General features: G+C 38.3%; 1 protein-coding gene across 19 annotated transcripts in view; it reads left to right on the top strand.

Moving 5' to 3' along the window:
- PTPRC (protein tyrosine phosphatase, receptor type C) overlaps positions 1 to 20,535 on the top strand; it is an 81,222-nt gene that overhangs the window by 4,783 nt on the left and 55,904 nt on the right. For 11 of the 19 annotated variants that reach the window (XM_015290239.4, XM_015290238.4, XM_015290234.4 and 8 more), the window contains exons 1-2: positions 18,343 to 18,391; positions 18,477 to 18,594. In XM_015290239.4, the coding sequence (XP_015145725.2) occupies positions 18,528 to 18,594 (67 nt within the window). In that variant the 5' untranslated portion in view covers positions 18,343 to 18,391; positions 18,477 to 18,527. Of the gene's footprint in view, positions 1 to 1,226; positions 1,355 to 3,034; positions 3,121 to 7,564; positions 7,626 to 18,047; positions 18,155 to 18,342; positions 18,392 to 18,476; positions 18,595 to 20,535 lie in introns of those variants that run through there. The other 8 variants (XM_046944231.1, XM_046944236.1, XM_025152740.3 and 5 more) reach the window with 4 other exon arrangements.

Here is a 20,535-nt window from a genome sequence, read left to right as displayed (position 1 = left end):
CTTACAACATTTCCTGATGTTTTTCCTGATCCTTTCATGAAGAAGATGGGATTTTTCTTGTTTTATTTAAGACCTGATTTTGAATTAGTGTTCCTGACAGGAAAAATGTACGTGTACTTACATACTAGTATAATTATATGTTGACACGCACATGTTTGCATATTTACATTTAAAATCTCTACCATTCCTTCACCATTCCATACCTTCTAGGATTTTTAGTTTAATTTAAAAAAACTAAAAAAAAAAAAAAAGGAACGTACACATTCTTCATCAAAGAAACAAGAACATGAGCTAACTTCAGTCTATTTATCATCACTTTACATCGTGTCTCTGGTATTTCTGTTCTACATGTCTCTTGCTCCTCATGTTGCTGTGAGAGCAGGTCTTGCGTGTCAGTCACTCCCTCATCTTAGAGGGGGAAGGGCTATTCTCATCAAGACTTGATGCAGTAAACACTTCTTTTATTCAGTTCCTTGGCTGCTTACAGGAGTTTGAGTTTTGCTTTGCAGAGAGTAATTTGGCTGGTGAGGATGTTTCTATGTTTTCTGTATAGCATTTGTCCTCTTTCCATGCTTGGAGAAAAGGTCAAAATTCACCGTTAGTTTTGCTTTTCTTTCCAAATTCTTTGCTTCTGAAGGTAATTTCAGAGCTCAGCTAATCTAAGCACAGTTACAGTGTGTTGAACGAGTCCTGGCTCTCGGTGTCAGATGTCTTTCTTTTAAAGCTGAATGATTTATGTTGGAAAGTACAGAAAGTTCTAAAAAAAAGTGAGCAACACAAAAGATCTGTGCACAATGTACTTCGTGTTTTCCTTGCTAGAAAATGCAGAGAGAAATTTTGCTATTTTAACTGGTAAGGGCATGCATCTAAGACCTTCCTGATGTTTTTATTCTCTTACACCTTCAGGACTGGCACTGCAAAAATCACATCAGATAATTTTCTGTAAGCCAGCTCTGGTGAATATTTTGGGTACTGGCACAATGCGTCAAACAGTCAGTGTTTCTAGTCCAGAAGTAGCATTTTTAAAGCATTCCTTTAGGCAGATTATCTTTTGAGATAGAAGTACTGTGGCAGAACATGTGAAGAAAAAGCATGGGAGCTGCAATCAGAAAGACAGAACTCGCTAATAGTTAAATCTTACAGAAAAGCAGTGTTATATGTGGGTTGTCAGGCCTTGAGCACAGAAGGAAGCCATCTCCTGTGGATCCACTCAGCGATTCCCACTCAGTGAAAGGCGGGAACCCACCGGTCCCTCAGCGCAGAGCTCCGTGCTCCTGGAGCTGCTTGCTCCCTGTAGGCCTGCTGCCAGGCTGGTGCTGGGTCCGATGCGAGCTGGTGGGCTGAGCTGCCTGAGGTAGGGGAGTAAGGCATGACTTATGGGCTTTTCTGAGGCCAGAGGGTTGGGACAGGAGAACACAGCTGGCAGAAAGCAGTTCCAGAGAAGTTGCGGCCCGTGTAATGCTTTTTCAGAGGAACAGTGGGACAGGCCTCTAAATTTTGCTGTTGGCCCAGTGTTGTTTGAGACTCATCCTTCTTGTGGGATAGTAGGCATCTGGAGATGGGTTGAAGAAAATGAGCACTGTTGTGCTGGAGACATTAATTTCTGGTAGGAATTATGGTTTTAATGGTGGCTCTTGGAGCAGCGGCTGCTTGTGGAAGAGCCCCTTGTACGTTTCTGTCAGGGCCTCTGTGTGGAGAAGATGGCGCTGTATTTCTGTAGTTATTGCAGACACGTATAACGGGTCAGACTTTGTCTGGAAGGTGTGAGGAACAAATGACTGTGCAGCAGAAGGATTTGGGGAGTTGGCAGAGTGTTTTTGGGCCCTGCAGAGAACTGGGACATTGGTGGTGATGCACACCTCTCTAGAGAGGAATGTTCTGACCACCGATGTGTGGTGGTTCGCAGTCATCATGAGGGCAAGGTGGATCACGTATTTTTTTGCTGAAGAACAAGTTAGAATTAGGCTACTATGAAAGCAAGAAACTTTTCTTGGTCTCTGTCTGAGAATATTGGGAATATTTGCATTGCTCTTTTTTTGATACTGTGGAGAAAAGCAGAAGCAGCACAAATTAAACCCGTTCTCACAGACCATTGCACAGTCTCTAATAGAAGTCTGTCAGAAGAAAATGCATTGCTTTGAAAAATCTCAAGAGATGCATTAAAAAAAAAGCAGCTTCGTGCTTATGATAACCCTTGATAAAAGGCTACACAATATTGGCTCTCAAAACCCTCTTGAAATGAAATTAAATCTATTGAAATTCTTCAGTAAAGGCCTAGCATGTAATAGGCTTTATTCTGTCTGGACCTTTTCCTTCCAAGCCATCTGAACTCCTCCGCTTAATAGCAGAGGTGATTGTAGATCTGTGTCATAGAATTGAAAATATTACAACAGCGTTCATCTGTCCTATTCAGTTCTCTTCCTTTCATAGGTAGGGATGAACACCTTATGCCCAAGTACTGAAACTCTCTGAAATTTTTTTTTCTACTTCTTTCTGTCCTCTCCTCGCCTACAGAACAAAGGTGATGCTGGCTTTATGAACTAACCTGTGGTAGTACAGAGAGCAGCACATGCATTTTGTAGTTACCAGTGGTTCCTTGCTAAGTGCTGGCTGTCCAGTACCATCTTTGGATAGGCTACTGCAGCCATCTCTTATCCAACCTTGTTTTTATGATCCCCCAATGGAACAGGAGAGAGACAACTGGTGATGAAAGGGCAAGGTGTAGTTCTTGTGAGCTGCAGTGATTAGAGGGGAGAAAAGGAGAGCACTCGCCTCTGTACACAAATAACTGTATTGTGTTACAGTGTCATGCACTTCGGATGTTGTGCCTACTGGCTCTAACACCAACGGGTTGATATATTTTTCATAATGCACATATTCTGTGTTTAAGAAAAAAATAGGAATGGGCTTTATTATACTTTGAAGCATTGCAGGTAGAACACTACATTTTTCTTGTAATAGTGCAATGCAAATTACTTTCATTTTAATAGCTTTGATATTGGTCTTCTTACCCTCTCACATATGTCTTTTACAGTTCTGCAGTTTGTGAAACACTTGTTATTATGGCACAGATGATACTGAAGAAAGAAAGCTCTGCAGCATAGAAAGTGGTGTCAATAGGTATGTGAATTACAGGATGGGAGGAGAGCTGGTGGTAAGAGGTTCAGAAACCTGATGCTTTACAGTAACTTTGACTTCCTCTATACAAATTTTAGCTGTTTTGAAGCGCTCAGATTAAAAAAAAAATAAAGGGATGAACTTTCCTCCTCCCCAGATATTATCTGATTGGTTTGTAACCAACAAACCTGAAGGCTTGTGTGAAAATGAACTTTATTCTCTGGCTTGATATGTCATGTTGGCTTTGGTCTCACAAATCTTCATAACATCCTAACAGGTTCTTTGACAGACAAATGTGTTTATTGTAGAAAACTACTTTGAAAAACAATTTTGCAAGGGAAACTTTCACAGTTCTCTGTAGGAACATAATTTAAGTGTATTAGAACCCTATCAGCATCTGAGGGTGGAAGATAATTTAGCTCCTTGCCTTCCAGCAGCTTGGTCAAGCTCTCAAGGAGCACTGTGTGGGAAAGTGGAGAGGCCTGAGGAGGCTCTATGTCCACCTGTGAAATCACAAACAGTTATAAATGCTTTCAGGCCTGTGGTTTTCAGTAATATTACTAAATCATAATCTCTGTCACGGAAACCTTAAAGTGGCAGGCGTTGACATATGAGCAAAGATAAGTCTGAGTATTAGGAAACAGTTGGAAGATGTGTTTGCATTTACTGCCATGATCACATAAATTCCTAGTGCTCAGTTTTAATAGAAGGTGAGTGGCGATAGTCTCTGCACTTGAGGAAACTTTCACACAGAAAAGAATATTTCAAAACAGAAATGTTTGAAATTCTTGAAGAACTGAATGACTTGGAGGGGAAAGGCAGAGTCACTCTGTAGCATTATAAACTAAAACCTTTGCCTTAAAAACAGGAAGAACTGGTAACAGTTTCAGCATGGAGCTAGCCTGGGAATTGATGCTGACTTTGAAGATCATGTAAACTTATCTTTCCCTGTCCCTACAAAGTGATTATTATATTGTTCTGTTATCTTAGTCATATGCTAGGATTAAGAGACTAGCTTTCAAAGACTTCTCTTTTTTTGTTTAGCTTCACAGTCTGTGGTATGTTGATCTTCCTCTGCGCTCTGTGTATTATTGTTCAAGGTGTCATTATTGATAAATTAATGGTATCAGAAATATATTAATGGAAATTTAGTAAAGTACTGAGAATATTTTTATCTTGAAATACCATTTAAAGTAGACTGGAAATATAAATATTTTTCTGTTAAAAAAACATCAAAAGAGCAAATTGAAGTTTAAGGGGAAAAAATGAAAACCATAATATAAGTTACTGGGGAGTTTGTTTCTAAGAATTAAGTGCATCCAAATCTTTGTGCACAATTTTGCAAGCACTTGGTGTGCTGCTTTCAGTTATAGCTCTGCATGCAAATTCATAAACTCTAAATATTAACAGAAAGTTACTGATTGATACCCACCCTCAGAATTCACCATCCAAGTGTTCATGAGAAACAGTATCACTTTGGCTTGGTTATCTCAGAGGTAACTTGATAATTATACAGTGAGTGATATGGAAATGCTAATGTAATATTATTTTCATCTATGTTGATGTTTGTGGTTACAGAACCTTCAGTTTTCATAGAGTTCATGTGTTGGGTATTATATATAGAAAAATGGATTTTTATACTTGTACTCTGCAAATAGGCAGAATGATTTTAAGAAATATGAAGCATCCAGCTAATATAATGAATTGAGTGGGAACTTAAGATTATTCATAGTATAGAATTATTTAGGGTAGTTTTAAAAATGAATCTGATATTAAATAAATGAAAAATTTTCCTTTCCAATTGTTAAAGGAGATAAATGAAAATATTTGGTAGATATTGGGTAACTTCTTACTGTTCTTATGATTTTGAAAAGTGTTACCAGACTACAATATAGAATGTGTTATTGTGTATAGGCTGAATGATACCGTTGTGTAGTAGTGGGAAGATATTGCTCTGAAATCTACCAAAATACCAGATATACGCTGTGTGATTTTGTTTGTTTGTTTGTTTGTGCCAGTTCTTACTGGTAGCTATGGGTCAGGGAAGAATCCACAACGGGATTATAATTGTTGATGTGTAGACGTGGTTGTGTGTGCATGTGCACACGTTGGTGAAAAGCTCTGGCAGTCCTACGTCTTGCTCTGATAATAATTTGAGGTCTCTCTCCCTTTCCCCAAAGCATTCTGGGGCTAAGCTCAGAAATAATGAGAAATATAAAATGTGAGATGCAGAAGAATTTCTGCACGAACCAGAAGGGGACTTTATTTTTAAAGTAAAACAAAAAATAAGATGCAACTTTGAATTGCCTGAGTAGACACGACTGTTTATCTGCATCTTTTCACAGAATCATAGAATGGTTTGGGTTGGAAGGGACCTTTAAGATCATCTAGATCCAACTGCCCTGCTGTAAGAAGGGAAACCTCCCTTTAGACCAGGTTGCTCAGAGCCCATCCAGCCTGGACTTGAATGCTTCCCGGAAAGGGGCATTACTTTATCTTTTCTGGACTACTCTTCATGAAACAGTTTTAATATGTTCACAAAGTTGATTTGAAGCATGCAGCAATAAGAGGCCACAACTTGGGGAACTATTAGCTAATGATAGCATGGAATGTGTAGGATCCCGTTTGATATGACTAGAAGTAAAATTGGTGAGGCTTTTTAATCTAGATGGTTCCATGTGGAATGAAGTGTGTGTATACACTTTGCATGTGCCTTTATATACACATATATGGGTATATGGTTGCACGCATGTGCCTTTATATACATACAGATGGATATATAAATGTCAGCAACAGTGTGAAAAATTGAATGTTGCTCAAATACAGCATAATAGATCTTTAGTGTTTATTGGGTGCATTTTAAATGCAGTTTTTCTTTCCATATGGACTGTGTTTTCAATCTCCATTCTGCCCTTCACCTCACTGCGGTAGTCATTTTCTTTGTGCAGAAGACCAGCAGGAGGTCTCTAAAATGCCTTTTTTCAGTAAGATTTACAGGGTTTGGCCTATAGCTTCAGTGTAGGTGAAAGAAATAGTTGATTTCTTTGAGAAAACAGTGAAAATCAGGAATATTTTGTTCAATACTACAGCAGTGTTTGCAGCAATTGCCTTGTACCGTTTGCAAGTCTTTCCACTTCATTTGAATACATTCACTTCAGGAAAAAATCCCTTATAGCTGTCAGATGGGGCTTTTTGAAGGAGGTGTTCATTTGAAGGTTTATGGTTCTCTTAAACACACATTTTTTTCTTCAAAGTAAATGTTGTAATCTCCCTGTCATAAATCCTCCTTGCTAGGAATTCTGCTTGAAGAACCATTTGAATTTCAGTAATCAGGTGTTTCAAGCAAATACATCTAATGTCTCAAAAAATTCTTATAGTCAGCCAGTGGAGCCAAATAAGAAAGCAAAGCTCTCATAGTTTGAAATCTATTCCTAGCAACCCGTTCCAGAAGGAAAAAAACAAAAAACAAAAGAAAAAAAAAAGAAAGAAAAAAGAAACCCAACCAACCAAAAAAACATGATAACAAACCAAAAAAACTTTTGGATGCTAAGGAAGGGAGGATGACTCTAAAGTAAATGAAGTATTTTTGAAATCATTGAAGAACCAACTAAAAATGAGCTTAACTTCATAAACGAACTCCCCAGCCCCTTCCCCACACACCTGGTAAAACCTCCCTGGTTCAGATTTATACAGTATTGTTGTACAGAATAACCTCAGCTGCATATGGCCTGAGAAGATAATCTGTTTGTTTCCCTTGCCCGGAGCAGAGGTTTTATTTTCAGTGTTAGTTGTTTGTGGCCTTTTCTAATTGCGTTTTCACTCTTCTTGAGGATGGATGCTGCACTCTACTGAGTGATCATCTTTGTAGAATTTTTGTTCTTAATATGCTGTCACAATTTAGCTCAGTGCAGTTGGTACTTATTTCTTGCTCGTGCATCTCTGAGTTCACTTTTTCTTCTTCGTCACAACTCACCTGGGACAGCGGTAAGGTTATACTAATTGCAGTAGCTCCTGTATGGACGAATGGGGTATGTCTTGGCCTCACTCCTGTGCACCATACGTTATGTTTGAAAGTATTTAGCTGTAAACTTGAGCTAACAATGGCTGTTTCATTTGGTATGGTTTTGAAATTTCTGATATGCCAAAATGCAAATATTTGTTTGTAAGCTATAAACCTGAAGAAAAAGAGCACTGTGTTCTCAAGAAAGCTTAAGAATAAAATCTAGAATTTTTGCTCAGTGTTTCTTATGCAGCTTGGATATAAAGCATTTCCCTGTTAAGGTAAAAATGTAGATTACTTAAAAGCTTCTCTGGGTTATATTTAATAATTCTAAGATTCCAGGTTCCTACAGCTCTAGGGCAACATCTCATTTTTAAGAAAACCAGAAGTGAACTTTCTTGAAGTCAAGCTTCTTCTTTTTGGTCGGGGGCCCCGGGAACACTTAGTGAGATTTTTCCCCATCGTTCAAGGTCTAGCAACAAATCTAAGTTACTGAGCCTCTTGCTAGGTAAGATGTTTTTTGTTTGTTTTGGTTTTGTTTTTTCCTCCCCCCTCTGGTTTTTAAACCCTAAAGCTTTAATGACATGACCCTTTAAATGCTATCCATGGTAATTTTGGCAGCAAATCTGAACATTACTTCAAATTTCTCTATACTTCTGCAACTCCATCAGCACCTCAGAACTGAATTCACTGGTCCTGCAGGACTTGGGAGTTGGTGTGACATATGCTTTGGTGCAAACTCCTAATCATCCTGTGCATCTTGACAAGAGCTAAGAAACCAGCATATCAATTAAGAAGAACCTGAGGCCACTGACTGAATAAGTTCTGCTGAATTAGCATAGTGATTATCTGTAGTTGTTCTTTTCCACTTCCAGCAAGCAAGTTCTGGCTCTTGTGGCATTTGGGTTACAAAGCCAGACTGGTGACATTGAGCTTTGTACTTCTATGTACAAAATGAAACCTGAGATATTTAATGACCAATGTTTTAATCCAAGCAGTTCAGTGGTAAGAATGCATACCCTGACATGAAATGTTTCAATGTGTTAAGCGAAGGCTGGGAAATGCAGGACTGGATATCAGCACTGCTGTGTCATTTATTCCCGGAGTGTTTTCTTATCAGAGAGCTGGAGTGGGCTGCATTAAAACACCTTAGCTGTTCTCTGGAGAGTCCTTCAGAGAGATCTGCTAGAGAAACCATGAGAAAAACTGGCTTGTGTGGTGTAGCTTGGATTTCACTTCGCTGGAAAATGGATTATGGATTTCATTAGACCTCTGTTGTAATCTTTGAAGCTCAGCCGTGTTGCTGGGCCTTGCTAATTATCATACAGGAACCAGAAAGCGAAACCAGCCTGGGAGGCTGACAACTGCCAAGCTTTGCAGGCCAAGCTCAGGCAGAAGCAGAAAGCAGCAGGCAGGAGATTTTATTGTTGTTCAGCTATGTTAATTTCAGTCATAGCATATTTGAGGGTAATAATTATAAGCAAACAGTCCTTGGAGATGCTGCTGCTGGTCTTTTGTGGAGTAGTGGTCAGCAAAGACATTAAGTGCATCTCATGACGCAGTTAAGCAAAACTTGCTTCCAATACACGAAGTGTTTGACAAACACAGCATAAAAATAGTATCAGCAGTAAAGTAATTGAAGTGGGTATTTGTATGGACACAAGATAGATGATGTGTTTGATGGGCTTTTGTTCTGTTTTTCCTTTGGAGCTTTCATTTACTTAATAAGCACTTTTAAAAGGTTTTGAGAATTGGTGTAAATGATTTATAAAACCAGATTTGCACAGTCTAATAGCTCAAGATCATGCAAAGCAAACTAGTTTATTCCTTAAGTGATTTGAATTTTAATGAAGGCATAAAACTCTTGTAAATGAATAAGATGTGTCATGAACAGACAATTCACATGGTTGGATGGCTGTATGGTGAAGGCCTGCATTTTCAGCCTGCTCAGCTTTCCAACACTGGCTGAGACATGCATCAAAACTAGGCTTTCTCAAAACACTTTTTCAACTTCCTGTTTCTCCTTGGAGCAGAGCATAGAGCACTGTGGAAGCAGCAGAGAAATCTCTTCCCATCTCATTTCAGTACTTCTCTTTTCTAGCCTTGCTTGTGTTCCTCATGCAAACAAAAGGGAAAAGACCAAACTCCCCCTCCTTTGCACCTCGCCCCAAATTCAGCAGTTCAATTGAAGCTTGGCTTCCTCAAGACTGTGATTTGTCATTCTCACTGTCCAAATATTGTAGTGATATACAAAACACATTCTTTGCAGCTAGATGTGTGTGATCTTAAAAGACTGTGATTAAAGAAATTGGGAGCTCTGTGAACGGTAGTGAAAAATTGGTATGGAGAGATCATGGTGGGCAGACTCGTCTTCCTTTGTCTACCGTCGTCTTCTGTCTTAAAATTGTACTCCTTTTTACAGCAGGATAAGGAAAGGAAAACAATTACAGATTAGTAGATTTTCTTACAAAAGCTTTCGTGAGCGCATTATCTTTGCATCAGTGTTGATCTCCTGTGCCCAAAGCATCCACATACTGACGTGTAGGAATGGAATGTTGTTTCTGCATTAGATACTGAAAAGGGGGAATTGATCTGAAGAAGTAGAGCACAGTGTATTTGTATTTTGTAACTTGTCCTTAGAAATAGCTGATGTCAAAAGGTAGAAATACCATATATTTTGGTAGCATATTTTAGAGGTATAGTTGCTGAATTATGTGATTAATTCCTGCTTGGAATGGGCTATTCTGTTTAGATAAGAGACCCTCAGCAAAAGAAAAACATACTTAACAAACATCAAAGAAGCCAGGGCCTCTACGCAAGGTTTGCCTCACTCTGTGGGTAGGTTGGGATGCAACAGGCAGGCATCAAGATACTCCCCTCTATCCTCCTTCCAAGCTTATCTCTATGCAAGGACGAGCAGATGTCCAGAAACAACGACCAAGTGTCGAATGAGCAAATGTGAGAAGTTAACTAATTAGCGATATATGCTTAGCTAGCAACAATTTCTGTTTATCCAGTATCTGTATGTTTAGTTGAGCATCGGGAAGATTGTGAATGTGAAGTATTCAGCCCGTGAGGAACCGGGGAGAAAGAGATAAGCATCGAGTAATAGGGCATCAAAGAGGTAACGCTGTTTTCTGTGTACTCCTGCTTGCAGGAGGCCCGCCACTGCAATTGTGAATAAAATCTGCTTAATCAGATACTGTCCTGATACGTTATTTGGATATTTCCAACAAACGGAGGAGATAAAATGAGTCAGAAACTTCTCCCTCCAGAATGAGTCTCTGTGGATCTGTGTGGGGTAAATTGCTGATCACCAGCAAATGGAAAATGATGCTTGTATCTTTCTCAGTGTACCACTGTCCAAAGGAAAAGCCCTGATTTTTGTTTCTGGGTTTTCGGGCCTTATAAACTGAGTGCTCCAATAATAAACTAACATCTTTTACCTTAGAAGAGTTTTAAATATTCTTCTGTATTTTTTCACAGAATTTCATGAACTATGAAGGGGATCTTTTGTCAGAAGAAGATAGAGCCTCTTGCCAAATAATTATTGCATGGCTTCATTTGCAATATTTCCTAACTTACTAAATATAGGAAGTAACTTAGTGCTATAAGGCAGTGAGCAGATGTGCAAATGTTTTGTGCTTATCTTTGGAGGGAGAGCACATTACCTCAGTTGATCTGCCAGCCTGAGATTGATATGGGAAGCAGGAGTATTTCTGTGATGTTAGAACTTAAACTGCTATTCTTAGTATTGATTTTAAAAACAAATGTAAATATCAGCAATGTTAGGCCATTTTCTTGAACAGAAGCTGGAGTTTTAGCAGTGTGTATGTGAGCATAAGTTAGCTGTTGGGGAATTGAGATATTTCTTTGAGACGTGGAAGATCTTTTCCCATTATGACAAATAGAAATGGATACTGTTTTATTGTCACTGTAATGTTGTAGTTAACATCCTTGAAGGATTCCCAGTGTTTTGGGAGTATCACAGCATGAACTGTTTCAGCGTTTCCTGCTCTTCCTTCATCATCCTCTTTGGGTTATTTTTGGCCATTTCGTTGCACTGTATGCAGTTAACATGTTCTGTGTGTTTCTAAGAGCCCAGTGATGTTTCCTTGAGGTTTTCTGGAATGGTTAGAATAGTTTATGCTAACCCTTCTTGAATGTTTATTACAGAATATATTTCCATTATTTCTGCACCTCTGATAGTTGACTTTAATTGTATCCATTAATAAGAAGTGATAAAGAAATGTTTGAAATTACAAACAAAGTCTTGTATAATATGCATTTTAATCTTCTTAATGAAATTGAGGTGCTTAATTGAGTCCGTGTCATTTTTGCTCAGATTTACTTTCTGTAGTTCTCGTTCCATCTACTCAATTATCATTATTTTCATAGAGATTTCTGAATACTGTGGTTATTCGGAGAAGTCCAAATGAATATGTGACCTAAAAAATCAGCTGTACGATCTTAACCTTCAGTAGGGCCTAACTGTAGGTCTCATTTTTTCCTTAAATAATCCAGGATTTTATTTGCAGTTTTCTGTCCTTTTCCATTATGTTTATCTGCAAGAAGTGTTGTCTTTGTCCCAGAACTGTAATGCACTTGATTAAGAGAAAGGATGAAGTCTATATGAATGTAGAAGAGATAAGGGAAAGGCTGATAGTTTGGTAAATTTGGATTTAAATAATCATTGCAGAGAGTTTACTGACTCAAAACATTTTTACGAAGATGTACGTGTTACACGTGGCAAGTATCCTTTCTTCCACGCTATTGAATTCCATCCCATGTGTCTTCTACCTCTGTCCCCAGCTTGTTGCCACTTCTTACCTGTACTGTGAAACTGCTCTTTTTAAAGCACTGACTTACACTGTGTCAAGTCAGGGAAGTTGTGTGGCAAGATCATATCTTTAGCACTTCTTTTAAAGGAGCAAATTTCCTTTAAAAGCAGCTAAGTTCCAGGATGTAGCTTTATGCCATTTCCACAATTTCAGAAGTCTTTATATGCTACAGAAAGTTCTCAGGAAAGTTTAACTCAGCTTATAGTTCACTTTTTTTTTTTTTAATGCTTCTTTCCATGTTTCATAATTACTTCTCTTTAAGTAAACTTTGAATTTACTGCATATGCTAACTTGTTGTTTTTGTAACATGAGGATAAACAAGATACACTGGTTGTCTTACATTGCCTTGTTGTTCTTCTTTTTTGAGTATCAGTATTATGCACTTGCCATGATTTATGTTGGCTTATTGTGTGTGTGTAAACATATATAAAGGGAAGAGCTTTCAGGCAGGGAAACTGAGGCATAGAGCTGTGGCACAGCGATGTGCAAGGTAAGACTGCAGGATCAGTCTGGTTTCCTAACCGTTGCAAATTCAAAGATGCAGATTATGAATTAAGATTATAGACATCTGTTGGGCAGTTTCAGCTTTATAATGGAAGTTTCTTGAGAAGCCACTGAGGAAGAAGTAATGCCTGCCACATGTTTGTCTTTGGAGACATCTGTCTAAATCGTTTGGACAGCCCCAGAGAGAAAAATATGTCAGAACAGGCTGAATGGTAGGAGATGGGCTATCAGAAGATGACCAACAGCATTTCTGTAAGCAGACCAGCCTTCTAGGTAAATTTTTTTGTTTATGTCTGTAAATACCTTGCTGAGAGGCTTTTTTATGTTTCTGTATCATAATGACTGCTATCAGCTGTAAGAATGCATTATTATCCACAAAATAACCAGCATTTGAATATTAGAAAGATAGTTGGTATAAAGTTATCTGGTACCTTTAAAAAAAAAATAATTAAGCATAAATACTCTTGGATGTGAGCACTGTCATCTGACAGATTGCAAAAACACTAGAAGGCCTTGCAGGCTACAGCTAATAGTATATGACAATGGGTCTGGCATCCTAGGTGGGAAGCAGCCTGTGCAAAAGAACACGGTGCCAGAAGTTAACAGCACAGCACAGAATATACCTACTTGTGGATGGAGACCTCTCACAAAGAAAGCCACTCTTTCATGATACCAAACTCAGCTTCAGTAGCCTATCTGGCACTAGTCTTGGCTTGCTCCAGACAGAGCCATGCTATTTAAAAACAGAAGAAGAAGAACAACAACAAAAAGAACCCATTCTGTTTGGGATATTTGTTTGAGATATTTAAAACATTAGTGCAGACTTATCTTTGTATCTGTAAGTATGTTACAGAGCCCACAGGAAACAATGTCCAAGAGATAACTGAATATCCAGTGAACTATGATTAAGCATGCGACTGCTCTTTTGAAACCAGCATGGAAGTACGTTGGGAGAGCTGCAGGGTTTTTTTTCCTGGGGGGTTGTTGCTGCTATTATTTTGACTTGTGTTCTGTCAGTTTTTCTGTAAACATGGCACAACTCTGACTTTCCATGTGTAGCAAGTAAGGTACGTTTATTTTTTTATATATTATTTCGTGTACATATTTTTTTATATAGTATTCATGTATTTTTGTATATAATTTGGTCAAATGAACTAACAGATACTGATTAACTAATTGTAAGCAATCAATTTTACTTATGGGAGGGTGGATTTGGTGAAGGTAATGGAGGATCATCATGTGCAAAAGGAGCTCTTTTTATACCTCCAGCTAGGGTACTCCTGCTCCTGAGTGTCAATGATTTTTGCAGTGTGGCTCCTTGCCTGGCAGTCAGTTCACTGTTGTTTTAAGCTGTAGTGGTTCAGGTACATTTGCTGAAACAAATCAAGTTTGATGTGACAAAGTCACATGTGTCTATGAGAATTTAGAGGTTACAACTAGGAGAAATGAAACTGGAAAAATGGAGAAATCAATGTAAGAGAAGGAAATTTGTCATCATTGAAGGGAGTTTCAAATGAGAATTCAACAAGGAGTGGGCCAGGGGTAACATTCAAATCATTGTTCTGCATCTATTTTTTCCCTCTCAAACTGGGTGATGGAAGGATAAGTCACTGTGACTAAAAATTTTTATTTGATGCTACTAACATACGATGAAGTAAACTCATTCATTGTGCAAGGTTTGAATGCTATGAAGCTAAATTCTGAGTACTAATTTCTGAGAAAGGAGGAGGAGTAGATTTTCAGGGAAAGCTGGCACAGTGCTTCTGGACACGCTGTCACTGCTTAAGGAAGTAAATTCTAAAGGGCACATTAAACACAGTGATTCAAGAACACTGATTTCAGATTTAACTGTGCCTAGTGTTATCCCAGGATGATTTTAGTTGTAAGCAAGAAACAAGTGCCTGGCACTTCTGAGAGCTTATCATACATATACTGCTCATTTGGGGCCAGATTGTGAATGGTGCCTCAGGGATACCAAAATCTGATCTCTGTCCCGAACAGGTACAATATAGATGATGCAGGCAACATATGAAATGAAGATGTCAAATCATCGTTGCCTGAGGGTTGATAGCAGCATAGCAGTATGCCTGCACAAAGAGCTGTATTGTTTACTCTTGAGCTTAAAAAAAATTGATCCAATATGACATATTAAGTAAAAATGTTTTCTTTCCTCAAGAAATTGTTCTTGGCAATTGCAAACAAGCCTGGAAAAGTATCTGTGCAATAGATTCCCTAGCAAATAACACAAATTTAAAAGCAGTATAGCATATATTCTTCAGCATGAACAGTATTGTCAGAGGTATCTTGTCAAATTAATTTTACAGGATGAAACGTATTATGGAGGTGGCTCCTTTCACTTAAAAAGAGTTGCCCTTGGGATGAATTTGTCCGGCATTTCATAGCGTTTGCTAAGGTGTTTGCTAATGCCTTCAGATTGTGAGAACTGCTTAATTCTGATGTGTAGCCATCATGTTTGTGAATATAACTGAGTTGAATCATACCAACTAGCTTCCACGTAGAGATTATTATCCAGAGCGAAGTGTGCTTGTCATTTAAATCCAAGTGATGTATGGAGAATCTAGAGAATTTCCATTTTATTGAACAGCATTCTCTGTAACTAGTACTTCGGGGGCCTCTGAACCAAAAAGAAAACAAACTGGCTTCTCACGAATACAGATGTTTGAGAAAGCTTTATAGAAGGTTCTGTAAGCACCTTAGCACAAAACAGCATCAGGTTATGTACCTGTGGAAAATTAAAATAAACGTGCCGTGGCCAAAATTCTTTGCAATGAAAGCTGAAGTGACACCACACAGAAATTGAAAATTTGAACATGGAAGTTGTGTAGAGTGAGGAGTATTAATGCCTCATCGTAGGCAAAAAAAAAAATGCAGACTGAAGCCTGAAGGTATGAAACCACACAGAGAACAAAAAGGCTGTGATTTCAGGGCTCATTGGTAGCTGTTGGTCACTGTCTTGTTTTATGCCATTTAACACAACAAGCACCAGGAAGAACAGCTTTTTGTATGGCATAGGCTGTGTAGATACTTAGTGTGCATGCTGAGCTATTTTATATGTCAGAAATAGGATACCCCAGTTTTCTTGGAGCAACGTGTGACAATCCAACCAGAGATGGTAAAGCAGGGGGCTATGGAGAAGTTTATCTGGTTTACCTTGGTAACTTCTACTCTCTCACATCATTGCTCGTCTTTCTCATTTCTTAGATGTGTTTGAAAACCTCAGCCCTCTTTTGCATGTTGCCCACTTGAGAATAATTGCCTTCTTGGTGACTTTATTCCTTGTAAGCTCCTTTGTAAGCAGGTACAGCCCAGGCTTTCCATTTGGTTTGGTTTCACAGTGGATGAAACGCAATGGGAAAGGAAATGTGCTTAACATACACAAAACAGTAAGTGTAAAATCTAAATATTGCATCTTTATAGTATCACTTTAAGCACGAGTCTGAACCATGCTGGAACTGAATTTTCTGTACTTGTAGCCAGCTCTTTGGCTTGCTTATAGTGCACTGTTTTTAGCTAACAAAACCAAGGAATCACTCATAGAGCGAAAAGTGAAGCAAGGCATCCTATATCCTGGACATAAGTCAGCCCTACACTGACTTTTTCTATAGGAATTTCCCTTTCAAACCATCTTCTCTTCCTTCTGTTACTGGACCAACTGCTTTTATGGACCTTAACTTCTACCTAACAAGTCTACAACAACCATTCTGTGACTTTTCTGTAGCCAAGGGGAGGTAAGCTGCCCTGCTTTGTTATCCAGCAGAGTTGAGATTTCTGTCAGTTCTCAGGTCCTTTAATACACCTGATTTTAGATCAAGAGTCACTTAAGCTTTTTCTGACTAATGTACATAATAGCAGAGTATATTGATGCCCTTTGGCTGATTCTATGGTTTTGCCTAGATGTGAGCTTCTTGTGTGTAACATCCAGCTTTGCTTATGTGTTTGATAATTACCTGCTTTTAAAGGCTTATTGTGAGGGGAGGAAACTTGAGAGACTTTGCTTCTTGTCACACACTTCCTTCCTCACTCTCAGGCCAGGTATGCAGCTATTTTGAGAATCTTGTGGGTAAAATGCACGTGGCTAGTCTTGGTAAAATATCAGCTTCTGAATTTCAGCCTTTGAAAAGCTCCTGTTTTAGTACCACAGTATCCTTTATTTCTTCTTCAGTTGTTCAACTAGAAAAAAATGTCAAGTAGACTGCTGTGATTTGTATTTAAATACATTATAAGCAAATGAAATATTAACTCACCTGAGAGTAGCCTAAAAATAAAGGCACTATGTAGTTTTTGAAGAATGTTTATTCTTTCTGAGATACAGGGCAATGGTTAAACTCATGGTCAAACAATGGTCACTGGAATAGATGTGCTGACTGACTGAGGGATCTACTCTGGGAATGAGAGATTTTTCTTCTTCCTGCTTTGCTAAGACTAGATACATTATTGGAATCTATAATTTCCCCCTGAGTTTCATCTGTAACTTTTGTCATCAATTTTAGCAATTGATGGCTTATACTTCCTCAGCTGTTAAATAACGTACTGTAATGGTATGATGGTTAGAAAGAGCGATGCTTTAATTAAATAACATTTGTGATAAATGCAATATTTAAGTGATATGAAGGCTTTGTAAATATCACAGAGCCAGCTAAGGTTCATTGTGCTGGAATTTTTCTTAGGGAGACAGTTCCAAAATTGGAGCAGAGGTTGTGTAAAACTGCTGGGGATTGTCAGATAGAAATGGCACCTGGTTCTTGTTGAGAGCCCCTTTCTGAAATTCTCCATACGATGCAGTTATGTTACTCAGCTGGGACTCTACAGAATTATGGTTTTGTCCAGAATAACAGGGACTAAAGTGTCAGTGATGCAGACAATATATAGCTATAGTCCAAATTCAACATAAAACAACTCCAGCATGATGAAGTTATTGTATCAAAACTGGGCTTTCTGGAGAGTTAGGCCATGTCAGTTTCTTTCTGAACACATTTACAATAATTATTATATGAGGTAGTACATCGTTGAATGGAATCTAGGATTCTGGCCTGTATTATAGGACTTCACTCAAAGTTGGACATGTAGAAGCTGGATTTAATCTCATGAGGAATTTAGTTCACTTATGTTGTCTGTAAATTATTATGTAAATGTATGCATGTGATGCATGAAAGACCTGAAAAATAAAAACAAATATATTCCAATGAAGGAAACCATTCCAACATTTATTCCCTTTGTAGACTACTATACAGTGTGTAACTTTTTATCCAGTTATTGAGTCTTAGCTCAGTGCGTGCAGTGGCATAAACGTCTTCGGTCCATCTTGCATCTACTCCAGGAAATAGACCACAGTCCTCTGGCACTATCGTGATAAGAGAATTGTATGGGGGATACATAATTAAGAACTGAAGATAGAATTAGAAAACAGAATTGGGTGGCCTACATCCATTTGTTTGTCATTACTGTCAGTTCTAGAATTGCATTCTTGCAAAAAAATAAAAATACAATTCTGATTTTATGAAGGTCTTATTGCCACTGTAAGTGTTTTGTTGACTGATTGTTTGGGTTTCCTTTTGTCTCAACAGAAATCTTGACAGTCTATAAATGAGAGGAGGCTCAATAAAATTTATGCAACAGAAAAGTGAATGTGAAGAAAAAGAAGGATGGTTTCTTGAGTCCGGTCCTTTGAAAAGTTAAGTCTTGATAGTTCCTCTGTAGAAATGGCTGAAAACAATCTATTTCATCTGAATTAAGGAAGCTGAGTATTACTGCAGCAATTTAAGAAAAACCCTCTTAACTTCCTGGAAACTGAAAGATTTTTTTGAAGAAGTAATGGTCTCTGACATCACTGCGCACTGCAAGTTTGCGAGTGGTTAGGTCGGGGTAACAGAGGAAGCCAACTCCTTCTCAGATAAGCAGGCAGTGTAATGTATGTGCCCAGTTATTCTCCTTTTTGGTTCGAGCTTTGCTGCAAAATTATTTTGTGGAGAGATAACACAAATTTTGCTTTCCAGAGCGAGACACATGCTGCTTCGTAAGGATACGCCTGATTTCCAGAAATAACCATGTTTTTGTGCCTTAAACTCTTGGCGTTTGGCGTTGCCTTTCTGTGCCAGGATGCTTTTGCCCAAGGTAGGTAGCAATTGATGTTTCCTTCATTAATTTTGATCCCATAATGTCTCTGTAGAACTAGAATAGATTCTAAGCTTTGTTAAGTGGAGATAAAACATCTTTATTCGGCAGCTAGAATACAACTGAATGCAATGGTGTCATAACCTGGATCAGGAAAGTTAGCGTATGATGTACAAAGCTAAAATGTCTTCCGCTTGGTTGTGTGAGTTTAGTAAGACTTTTAAAACAAAACACATTCATAGTTGTATCTAAAAACACATCAATTGATCTCTCATGAGAACATAAATTATGTTTATGTTTAGTCTCAAAAAGCATTAGTTTGTTTTATGTGCTTAAAAGCTTTAAGAAACAGTCTTCCCATCAATGTAAGTGCTCCCTGGTCTGAGGATGTACCTGAAGTTGCTCAGTTTGATTTATACAGCGGTGTGGTTAAGAAAAAAAATTTGCAGCGTAATTTCTACAGTTGAAAAATTACAGTTATGATTAATGAGTTTTTAAAAGTGCTTCTTAAAGAAACATTAGAATTCTCTGTAGGTGTTAGCCCAGCGTAGATGAATCTGTCACTGATACTGAGTAGTAAGTAAAACAATTAATTTTGAGTTAATACTTAGTATAAAGATAATAACTTTATGGATCTGTTTAAGAAATTATTTTCCTGAAAATAACATGCAGCATTTCATCTTTAAGTACCTTCCATCAGTTTTGGTATTTAATATAATGTGGGATTGCAGCAGACACAAAGTTGGTTGGTTTGTTTTTATTAAGTAGTGTTCACCCTAAAAATGGCTAACAGCACATTTTCTGCGGTAGCAGATTATATGCAGTGCTTAAATATCTTCTCACATACATAAAAAGTGTGCTTCTATCCGAGCTTCTCTTTAATAACTCTCTGTTGCTGATGTGAGCAAGAAAATGATCTGCTTTTAGTTGATAACTCATTAAGAGCATTTTAAGTCTGAGCATTAGCTTTCCTGTCCTTCAAAATCTCTGAAAGGAGTCTGCACTGAATAAGTGTGGTTAGTAGCTGCTGCGTATTGTAAGAAAACGAGTGAATGCTGTATAGTAAAGGAAAAGAAGAAACTCTTCTCCTACTTTTTTTTTTTTTTTTTTAATCTGCTGTCCTACTTTCCATTTTATAAGTTTTCTAAGACTTCCCACTGCTCCCTTTTCCAGGAAGGGCAGGTAACTGCCTGCTCGCTGTGTCACCCCCACAGTCAGTGGATGTGTTAGCTAACAGAGGGGGCTGGAAGACTCAAGGAGGGGCAGAGGGGTGACATTGCTTTATTTCAAATAGTTATTTTCTCTGTCTGCACATAGCAGTTTAGCTTGAGCCAGTTCGTCTCTGTGCCTTTTTACTAAACAGAAGAACCTCAGAGAAAGGATATGTTTCAACTCCTCTCTAGAGCATTTAAAGCAATTAACAGTCTGTGGCAGTGTCAAGTACTGAACCTTGCAGACCTTGCTTTCACCATGTACTTTGGCACAGGCTTATGTGAGAGCATGGAGCTTCTCTTTTTCTGTCTGGTATTACACTTCCAATGATCCATCTGCATATTTTTCTATTTATCTTGCATTTTGGTGTTTAGGACTCCTTTATATAAACCATGGGCAGAGTGGGAAGGTAGGAGCAGGTGGCTCAAGAGGCAGGTTCTCCTGACAGGGTGGTGGCAGAACCACTGTGCATCGTCACTACTGTGCAGATTGCTCTGCCTCATGGCTATGGGCTACTGTGCTGCCTGCTGGAGAGGAATTTCTTATTGTAGGAGCAGTATTAGGAAGATGTGACATAGGCTCTGGTTTTATGATAAGAACAATTTTCAGGCACTTGTGATGGTTGTGCTTTAGGACTTATTTTCTTACTACTTTTTTGTTCATGTGCCTTGTAAACATTTTCACTGCTGAAATACCCCATTAAACTCCTCAGTGCTTTGTGCAGTATTT

Source organism: Gallus gallus, chromosome 8, assembly GCF_016699485.2.
Source record: "Gallus gallus isolate bGalGal1 chromosome 8, bGalGal1.mat.broiler.GRCg7b, whole genome shotgun sequence".
NCBI lineage: Eukaryota > Metazoa > Chordata > Aves > Galliformes > Phasianidae > Gallus > Gallus gallus.
This window is presented reverse-complemented; position numbering and strand designations above follow the sequence as displayed.